Source organism: Epargyreus clarus, unplaced genomic scaffold, assembly GCF_041222505.1.
Source record: "Epargyreus clarus isolate Ecla_fem2 unplaced genomic scaffold, WU_Ecla_fem_2.2 ptg000013l, whole genome shotgun sequence".
Taxonomy (NCBI): Eukaryota; Metazoa; Arthropoda; class Insecta; order Lepidoptera; family Hesperiidae; genus Epargyreus; species Epargyreus clarus.
Genome location: NW_027332221.1, coordinates 309,612 through 320,524, shown reverse-complemented (window position 1 = coordinate 320,524; position 10,913 = coordinate 309,612). Strand labels below are relative to the sequence as shown.

Sequence of the window (10,913 nt, the reverse complement as noted above, 5' to 3'; positions counted from 1 at the left end):
TGGATAGGTCTCCGTCACTTAAGATCCTCCAGGGGAACCTGAACCACTGCCGCGGGGCGCAGGACTTGCTCCTGCAATGCCTCGTGGACTGCTCGGTTGCCTTGGCAGTGGTGGCGGAGCCCTACAGAGTTCCAGAGCATCCGCGATGGGTCGGAGACGAGGTACAGTCTGTTGCCGTGTACTGGGCAGGTGGCGAAGGAGATCCTCCATGCTCCAAACTTCACTCCGAGCGGGGCATAGTCGCGGTGGAGTGGGGTCCCCTCGCGGTGTTGGGGTGTTATGTTTCTCCCAATTGTAGTCTGGCGACATACGAGACGTTCCTCGACCGTTTGGCAAGCTGTGTACGCTCTTGTCTTCCCCGCCCAGTAATCGTACTTGGCGATTTTAACGCTAATTCGAGGGCCTGGGGAAACAGGCGTGACAGCGTTAGGGGACGAGCAACTCTCGAGTGGGCGGCCGGGCCGGACCTGCGTCTGCTTAATCGTGGCTCGGTCAGCACGTGCGTGCGTTGGCAGGGAGAGTCGATTGTTGATCTTTCGTGGGCGACTCTTTCTGCCGAGCGCTTGGTCACGGACTGGAGAGTGGCCGAAGACCTGGTCACGTTGTCTGACCATCGCCACATATTGCTGGACGTAGTTTTTCAGCTCCCGGCTGCTGACGCACGCCGTCAGACTAGCGACCATCCGCGTCGGTGGGCACGAAAGCGTCTCAACCGGGACTTGCTCGTCGCTGCTGCCCACGTCGTGGACTGGTCCGATGCCGCTGAGGGGGATGCCCAGGTCGATCCCGAAGAGGAGGCGATCCGGCTCAGGGATGACATGACGGCAATCTGCGAAACCGCGATGCCGCGTGTCAGACCTGGCTGGAGACGCCCTGTGTACTGGTGGTCGGAGCGCATCGCACGGTTGCGCGTAGCCTGCCTGCGAGCTCGACGCGAGTACCCTCGGGCTCGGCGACGCCGGTCGGTTGGCGCCGCGGAATTGCAGGAGAAGTACGTAGAGTACCGGGCCGCAACAATATTGCTTCAGGGCGCTATCGCCGACAGCAAGGCCCGGAACTGGAGTGCACTCGTGGAGGTGCTGGACCGAGACCCATGGGGGCGTCCTTATAAGATGGTGCTCGGTAGGCTACGTCCATGGGTGCCTCCACTAACGGAAACCCTCGACCCGATTTTCGTCGACACAGTAGTGGACAGCCTGTTCCCAGGAACCACTGACGAGTTGGGTTTCTCCGCGGCGCTGCCGGATCTCCCCACCTGGTCGGAGGAGCTGGCGGTGACGGAAAGCGAGCTCGACGGTGCCGTTAAGCGCATTTCGAAGCGAAATACTGCGCCGGGGCCGGACGGAATCCCATTGCAGGCTTGGGTCTTAGCGCTGACAGTGCTGGAGGGGAGGCTGCGAAGACTGTTTAACGCCTGCTTCCAGTACGGAAGTTTTCCTTTAGAGTGGAGGCGGGCGAGGCTAGTACTATTGCACAAACGGGGCAAGCCTCGAGACTCTCCATCAGCGTACAGACCCATCTGCCTGTTGGACGAGGCGGGCAAGCTATTCGAGCGGATTATCTCCGCTCGGATTAGCCAGCATCTTGCATGCCACGGCCCGGACCTGTCCGAAAACCAGCTCGGCTTCCGGCAGCAGCGCTCGACTGTCGACGCGATCCTCCGAGTCCGCACGCTCTCAGAGCAGGCCATCTCCCAGGGTAGAGTAGTCTTGGCGGTTAGCCTTGACATAGTCAACGCTTTTAACTCTCTACCCTGGAGTGCGATTATGGACGGGCTGTCTGCCCATCAGATGCCTTCCTATTTGCGGAATGTCCTGAAGGCGTATCTGTCGGACAGACGCGTCAGCTTCCCAGGCCGCTATGGAAGCGTTCGCGGGAGGACCGTCGTGCGCGGGGTACCGCAAGGTTCGGTACTGGGGCCATTGCTGTGGAATATCGCTTACGACGCGGTGTTGAGAACGGTGCTCCCGGATGGAGTGAGCATCGTCTGCTATGCTGACGACACCCTCGTCCTCACCGAAGGGGAGTGTTTCAGTAGAACGGCTCGGCTAGCAGAGCTCGGGGTGGCACGCGTCGTAGAGAACATCCACAGGTTGGGCCTCCCAGATAGCGTCCCATAAAACCAAGGCGATGTGGTTCCACGGCCGCAGGCCGAGTATCGTACCAGCTGAGACCTCAGTGCGTGTCGGTGATACGGACGTCCGGAAGTACCTCGGCCTAACATTGGACGGCCGCTGGCGCTTCAACGAGCACTTTGACCGTCTTGTCCCCCGGATTCATAAGGTAGCGGGTGCAATGCACAGACTGCTGCCAAATCTCGGGGGACCAAGGGAAGAAGTCCGCCGCCTCTACGCGGGTGTGATACGCTCGATCGCCCTCTACGGGGCGCCGGTATGGTCGGACAGGTTGTCTGGATGCCGGCGTCTTGCGCGGAAACTTAACTCCGCGCAACGTACGATCGCGATCAGAGTCGCCCGGGGTTATCGTACCATATCGTACGAGGCGGCGACAGTCCTGGGGCGGTTTCCGCCCCTAGACATTCTGGCGGATATGGATGCTCGGGTCTTTAATAAGATCCGCGTCCTCCGTCAGAGGACTGAACCCTTCACTGAAGAAACGGTCAAAGTGCTTCGGAGGAGAGCCAGGTGGCGCGCTCTGAGGTGCTGGCAAGACCGGCTATTGGAACCACGTAACATACGCCAACGGGTGGTCGATGCTATCGTACCGAACTTTCGGGCTTGGCTCATTGCCAAAGGTCGTGTCACCTTCAGGTTGACCCAGATACTCACCGGACATGGCTGTTTCGGTGAGTATCTGAACAGGATACAGAGGGAGGAGACGGCCCAGTGCCATCATTGCGGGCACCACGAGGATTCCGCACAGCACACGCTGCAGTACTGCCCAGCGTGGGAGTCTCAGCGGCGAATCCTCGTGTCAAAAGTGGGACCGGACCTGTCTCCAGCGGCCATTGTTGGGGCGATGGTTCAGCGCAGCGAAGCCTGGGAAGGCATGATCACCTTCTGCGACATAGTCATGTCCGCGAAGGAAGACGCCGAGCGAGCTAGGGAGCGCGCTGAACCCGCTCGGAGGAGGAGTCGCCGCGGACGTAGATAACGCCGACCGGCGTGGTGTCCCTGTAGTTCCGGGACCAGAATAGGGCTACGGTATCCCCTGCCTGTCGTAAGAGGCGACTAAAAGGGGCTTCCGGGGTTGCGGGCGGCAAGAGTGGGAGCTCGAACCGCCCGGCTAGTGACCCCGGGAAGGACGGCGGTATGTGTGGTCGCATACCGTCGTGGCCACCAGACGGTGTGGCGAGCATCAAGCTCACCTGGGCAGAGCCCGATGGGGCAACGCGCTAAGAGGACTCCGGTTGCGTTCCTTTGGAGATCCCGGAGTCCTCTACGCAGCGCCGAGGACGGCCACCGGGGGGGTTTTAGTGCGGTAAGAATCCCACATACTCGTAACTCCGTGCCGCTCCCACGGCATAGGGTACCTTTTGAAGGTTTCCCCCTCGTAAACAAAAAAAAAAAAAAAAAAGGCTATCACTGCTCGAACTGCACAAACTTATATTGTGGGTAGTATGCACCTAAAATCGCTATAAAAGTCTGTGATAACGTCGGCTCGAGTAGTTAGTTTGGTAGTCGTACGTTAACCATCAAGGCGAAAAGTTGTTTAGTGGAAACTATGCTAGTTGGCTGATAAAAGTGTTAAAAATGGAATAAAAGTATTTAATGTGCTGCGAATTGGAGTTTTTCTGATACATGTTGCTGAGCAAGCGCTCGAGAAATGTAAGTTGAGTCTATGCGATGCAGTCACGTTGTTGCATCCGGTCATAGATGCACCGTTAGCACTCATGACCGATGCCTCTGATACATCTGTGGGCGCAGTTTTGCAACAGCGCATTGATACCGCATGGTTACCTTTAGGCTATTTTTCAAAGAGTATGTCTATTACAGAACGTAGTTATAGTACATATGACAGGGAATTGTTAGCGATTTATTTAGCTATACGTCATTTTCCGAATATGATCGAGGGACGGCAATTAACTGTATATACAGACCATAAACCTATTACTTATGCCTTTTCTAAGGTTAGTGGAGAAAAGGACATACCTAGAAGCATACGACATTTAGTTTATATAAGCGAGTTTATCAAATCAAATCAAATCAAATCAAATAACTTTATTGTGGAACATAGGTTTAAAAACATAGGTGTACATTGGGTAGTTGTCCGCCATATTCCGGCCTCATGGGCATACAATATTATTAAAGAAAATTATAATAACTATTAATAATTCGGGTGTTGCATGCGCTCGGTGACGGACGCAAACGCAGCGCTTCCGAATATATTTATTTTGTACTCGCGATTTGCGCGGCGATCGCCGCTGCACGAAAATGGCTATGAGATCTGAACAACTCATAGCCAATGAGGTGTTGGCATTTATACAGCACGCCATCGACACCATGGATGAAGTTAGCATCATCCAGATTTGTAAGACTAACTTCACACGTGAGGAGATCGTCAGTGCCAAGATCCTCCTGTTTGAGTCGCTCGGGATGAGCGACCGGATGCCTTCCCGCAGGAAGGACGAAAAGGGAGAAAAAGGACTTCAGGACATCATCAATCTCCTGAAGGTGACTGATCCTGATGACCTGCCAGCTTTTGTGGCGAAGAACATCCAAAGCTGCCGCCCGTCACGTTCGACCATGTGGATGTAACCAGGCTGTTGAAGGACATCACAACACTTGTCTTCAGTGTTGTGATGTCCTTCAACAGTCAGCCTGGCGGAAGTAGTGCTGAAGTTGGAAGCCTCACAAGATACCATCAGCGACCTACGGGCTGAAATAGCTGCATTACGAAATACGGCAGTAAGTAGGTCGCCAGAGGTGAATAACATCAACACGCGTCGTGGGGCATGTAACACCTCGTCAGCAAGTTTCGAGTCTGCAAAACTCGACATGACACGTGCGTCCCCCGCCCCGCACCTCCCCCCGCCGAGGTGTCGCCGTGCGTCGTCATGTCCACACCTCAACGTGACTACGCTGCAGCTGCCTCCCGCCAGCTACCCGGGAAGCGGAAGACAACGAGGCCAGAGAGGGAAAGCGGGAAACCCCGCATCGAGCCCCCTCGCAGTGCAGTGTCCAACCATGTGGCAGACAAGGATGGCTTTATTAAAGTCGAGCGTAAGAAGAGAAAGCCTCCTTGTCGTAACCAATGCGGCACAGCACCGACAGGAACGAACCATCTCCTGCGTCCTGCCGTTCCCGTGACGCACGTGTATGTCTCACGACTCCATCACAACACGAAGCCGTCTGACATAACGGAGTACTTGGCTGTTAAAACCAAGTACCGACTGGTGGTCGAGAAGTTGGAGGCGGGTAACGCAGTGAACTTTAGTTCATTTGTTGTACGCGTCCCAACCGAGCATATAGCGACCTTCCTAAAAGAAGACCTGTGGCCGAAGGGAGTTGTGTTCCGGAAGAACCGCGGAAGGAGAGCACCCCTGGAAGTCACCAGACCCGCGTCTCACGTCGCCGCAAATACGTGATTTAGTTATAAGTATATATTAGTATGTATGTTAGTCTGTAAGGTATATATGATATGGACCTCTGTATTCAATTATACTTTTGTATCTTTGTCTATATTGTCTGAAATAAATGTTTATTATTATTATTATTAATATTATCATTAAACATTAACATTAAATATTAAACATTAACGGACTCACTCATTTAAAGTCAATATGTATATTAATTAATCATTTATCAATATTTTTATCATTCAAAAATTCGTCAATTGTATAATAGCATTTATCTACAAGAAACTTATGAAGTGTACTTTTGAAAAAGTTTATATCAGTAATGGTACGTATCGATCTGGTCAAACTATTGTATATGATTGGAGCTTTTCCGAAAACGCTTTGTTTGAATAGATGGGTTTTGCACGGTTACAGTATAGAGTTTATCTTCATGCCGAGCTCTAGTATGGAATTCAAATAACTCTTTATTCGTTTTTACGAGAATACTACTCTCTAATATATAGAGACTTGCTAATGTTAGAATGTTTAGCTTCTTGAAGTGTGGTTTGCATGATTCTCTCGGTGTAATGTTACAGATGGATCTCATAAACTTTGTTTGTGCTCGGAAGACAAGACCTTTATTTGTTGAGTTACCCCAAAATATTACACCATACCTTAAAATGGATGAAACACAACCGTGATACGCCATCAATAGAGACTTCTGGTTCATCGTTTTTCTTAACATTCGTAGCGCATAAGAGAATTTATTTATCTTTTTACATACGCAATCGACATGCGATTTCCACTCCATGTTATTATCGATATAAAGTTCTAAGAATTTTGTCGTATCCGTTTCTATAATTTGTTTACCGAGATAATTTATATTAAGTTTCTTTATGTCAAGTTTACGCTGCTTAAAATTTATAATATTAGTTTTATCGAGGTTTCTTTTCAAATTATTTGCTTTTAGCCATTTAATTACAGATGTCAAAGTGGAATTTATGCATCAGTATATTGTGGTCTACATGATCGAACGCTTTGGTGAGGTCCATATATAAGGCAGTAGTTGGTATCTTTCTATCCATTTTTGTCATAACTTCTGCTAATAAGCTGTTAATTGCCATGTTTATTGATTTAGTCTTCCGAAATCCAAATTGTTGAGAACTTAGTATTTTACTTGACTCTAAAAAATTAAGTAAAGAGTTATATATGACTTTTTCAAATACCTTAGACATCACAGGAAGTAGTGCGATTGGTCTGTAGTTGTTGATATTGGACCTATCTGCCTTTTTGTATACGGGTTTGATAATAGTAGTCTTTAGTTTGTTCGGGAAAATACCTTGTTCAATGCACAGATTTACTATATGACAGATCACCGGTGATATTATTTGTGAGGTGTCTTTAATTATTATTGTTGTGATCCCATCATAACCCGGACTATCCGTATTTTTAGTGAGGCTATTATATTTTGAATGTCTTGTGGTATTATAGGATGCATAAAAATAGTTTTCAAATTATTAAATATCAAATTAGAAATTGTTCTATTTGTATAATTCTTGGAATTTACCACGACAATAAAATAATTATTAAATGCAGTGGCAATTTCCTGGGGGGTCGGATACTATTCTACCATTTATATTTAAATTAGGCACACTTTCTCTTGGGTTCCTATTTTTCATGTTATTAATAATAGACCAAGTCGCTTTAGACTTATTTATTTACTTTTTAATGTAATAGTCGTTTTGAGATTTTTGTGTAGATTTAATTATTTGTTTGTAGCGTTTGTCATAGGTTTTGTAATTCTTTTTTTTTTCTATATCTGGACAAGTTCTGTATTTCCATAGTAAGTCTCGTTTTTTCTTACTACATATTTTGATACCACGGGTAATCCACTTGGCCTTAACTTCGCTTGAAATTTTTATTTTTTTATGCGGGAAGCACAGGTCATATAGCAACTTGTACCAATCAATAAACAAGTTATATGCCGCATTAGGTTCTACAGTATTATAAATGCCAAAGAATGACAATTGTTTCAAATACATTTTAAATTTACCCATATTTTCAGAAGAATAGTCGCGTTTAAAAGTGAACCATTATTTTAAATTGCATGATTTTTACGGGTACTTTTAAAATCTGTGCAGTATGATCTGATAAAGCCAGCTCTACAATGCTGCTATTACAGCCTTTAACATTATGCGCAAAGTTGTCAATGCAGGTATTACTTATGTTGCGAGTAGGTTTTCTTATTTCTATTGTCAAATTATATGTAGTCAAAAGGGATTCAAATTCACTTGAGTATTTATCATTCTTTAACATGTTTACATTAAAATCGCCACAAATAATGACTTTCCTATGAGTATGTAACAGCTTTGAGAGAGTGTAGTTTAGTTAATTTAATAATAATTCGTATGATTGCATGTTACATTTCGGAGCTCTATATAAACATATAATATAAATTTGATGTTCAACAAGTTCAATTGCCGAGAATTCGATAGTTCTCATTACAGATGAAATTTCGGGTAGAGTTAATTTTTTAAATTTGTGATTGTTTCGTGTAAGTATACAACATCCGCCGTGCCTACTTGTTCTCATGAATGATGATGCTAGGCTAAAATTTGGCAGAGAAAGACTAAATTCATCCCCATTAATCATATTGTGTTCTGTAATGCATATCACGTCAATAATCGCACCACTATTGTATAATTCATCAATTCGCACTGTTAATTGGTCTGATTTGTTTATGAGTCCGTTAATATTTTGATGCAAACTATTGAGATGGTTATACACAAAATAACTGATTTGTGCCAGTCGCACAGTCATGTGAGTTACTATCATTTGGTTCCTCAATACAATTCGAGGGGGGCATGTCAATAATTTCATCATTTTTATTACATGTCAGCAAATTACATTGGATAACTAGTAAACTTTTTACATAATGGGTTATTTTCTTTTAAAAATATCTGATAATCTTCCATCCTTTTCTTATAAAACATTCTTAAAATTTCCTTTAGCAATGCTCTAGCCAGATTGTTTACAAAATTTTTATAATGTGGAATTAGTTTTCTATAGTTTAGGTCTTAGGTTTCTATAGTTTAGTTTACAGCAATAAATACTGGATTCTAATAGACGTCACTATGTTAATTCCCTAGTGTCTATAATACGTATCTACAGTAGATCATCAAAAATTCCTAACTATCTTAGACGTAACCTCATTTTCATCATGGTAAGACATATATTTAACATTCCAAGGGACTCGGGATTGATTCCCGGCAGAACCAAACACGAAAAAATTACAATTTTTGTTTATAAGTTTGAGTGTGCCATAAGTATCTTATTTACACTTTATTTAGAAAAAAGCATTAGTTTGTGTATCCGTGCTGGACGTGCCAAGTTTAGGGCTAGTTGGTACTGTGTGTAAGTGGTCAAACATTTTTTTATTGTTTTTCCTTTTGTACATGTTCAACCAAAAAGATCCCTTTAGGCTTGCTAAATGAGACTGTTGGGGAAAGTTCAATATTTAAGTTCTTAGAGACGAAGAAATTGAAGAATGGCTATAGTTAGAAGGTGAGATATAGTTCAAGATGAAAGGGAAAACCAAACCAAACCCGAAAACCAGGAAGTAATAGAGGAATCTGAAAATGATTTACCCCCTAGTCTGCGTTTACTTGAGAGGCCACCAAGAAGAAAATTATGCAGCATTTGGACCAGCAGGCTACTGCAGACTCAAAGACATACAAGATTCTCCTTCTGTGCATTTGAAAAACCAATCTGCCTTGAGTGTGCCTCGTACTTTGCAAAGGTTATAAATTTTATTTTTGTAAAAAGGGCAAAACTTGAGGCTAAATTGTGGCTAAATGAACCGTGTGATTTCAATATATTTTCTTTTGTTAGTCTTAAATGATGTCATAATTAAAATAATAAACGAAAATGTTAACTTACTTTGACTATTAACTATAAAAAATATGTGTTGTTACTTATACCTTGTGTAAAAACCTTGTTAAAAAGTCATATTTCAGTAAAAAATACAAAACAAATATTTAGCTTTACATATAAGCCTCCATATTTGATATTGTACATTAACGAAATATATTTATGTCTATTTTGATATATTTTTTTGGCTTTATTTATATTTATTAAAAATAGGCGTATTTTATTTTGACGTCTGTTAGACTACGCCTCAGTCAAGTATTACCAAAAAAATCACCTCAGTCGCAGAAGGTTAATACCTCGTAAATGAATAAGAACAAATAATATTTGTTACATAAAGAATACATTGTTTGATGATTTCGAAATAATGTCATTGTTATGGTATTGGATGTTACATCCTGTTGTTATTGTATGTTACATATTGTTTGTATATTTTAAGTTTTTAGGAATAACCCGCGTAGGTCGTGATTCCGTTGTAATAACGGATTAAAATGGTATTCAATTTTTAATGTTATTTAATTGATTACATTGAGTTTTTCGAAATATTATTTTTCTCATCATAATTGTAGTATGAATTAAGGAAGTTTAAGTTAATTACATGCATTATTTTTGTATCTATGCAGCACTTTTATACGGTAGTCTGTTAGTTATGATGGTTAATGTAATAATTATAGTTTTTTTGTTTGTTGTTGGTTTAATGTAATAAACTTATAATTTTAAAAACTATCCTTGCTTTATTAGTTTGAATGTCATGATTTGTAGGGGATGAAACACTGTGTTGTAACGAAGTTGTCATTTATTGGTAATTGTAATGTGTTTGAAAGTTTTATTGTGTGATGTAAATTTATATAATACTAATGGGATTGTTGTGTGTGCCGGGAGGCGACACACTGTCGGATGGACGAATGTCATGATTTCCGAATTTAATAATTATTTTGTTGTCGTCTTAACAGCAATGATTGAAAGATTAATATTAAAATAGGTAGTTTGATATTAAAATAAACTTATATTGTGGGTAGTCATCATCAGCCCATTACTGCCCCACTGCTGGGCACGGGTCTCCTCTCAGAATGAGAAGGATTAGGCCATAGTCCACCGCGCTGGCCAAGTGCGTATTGGTAGACTTCACATACCTTTAAGATTTTTTTTTTATAAATCTCTCAGGTATGCAGGTTTCCTCACGATGTTTTCCTTCACCGTTTAAGCAAGTGATATTTAATTTCTAATACGCACATAAATTTGAAAATCAGAGGTGCGTGCCTGGGATTTGAACCTCGGGCCCCTCGATCGAGAGGCCTCGTTTCTTAACCACTAGGCTATCACTGCTCGAACTGCACAAACTTATATTGTGGGTAGTATGCACCTAAAATCCCTATAAAAGTCTGTGATAACGTCGGCTCGAGTAGTTAGTTTGGTAGTCGTACGTTAACCATCAAGGCGAAAAGTTGTTTAGTGGAAACTATGCTAG

The 10,913-nt window shown here is 43.8% G+C and overlaps 1 protein-coding gene across 1 annotated transcript; it reads left to right on the top strand.

Moving 5' to 3' along the window:
- Positions 1-4,394: 4,394 nt before the first annotated feature.
- LOC140746590 (uncharacterized) lies at positions 4,395-6,219 on the top strand. The gene is made up of 3 exons (XM_073078717.1): positions 4,395-4,714; positions 4,933-5,509; positions 6,115-6,219. Exons 1-3 carry the CDS (start codon positions 4,395-4,397, stop codon positions 6,217-6,219), a joined length of 1,002 nt encoding a protein of 333 aa, XP_072934818.1.
- The last annotated feature ends 4,694 nt before the right edge of the window (positions 6,220-10,913 follow it).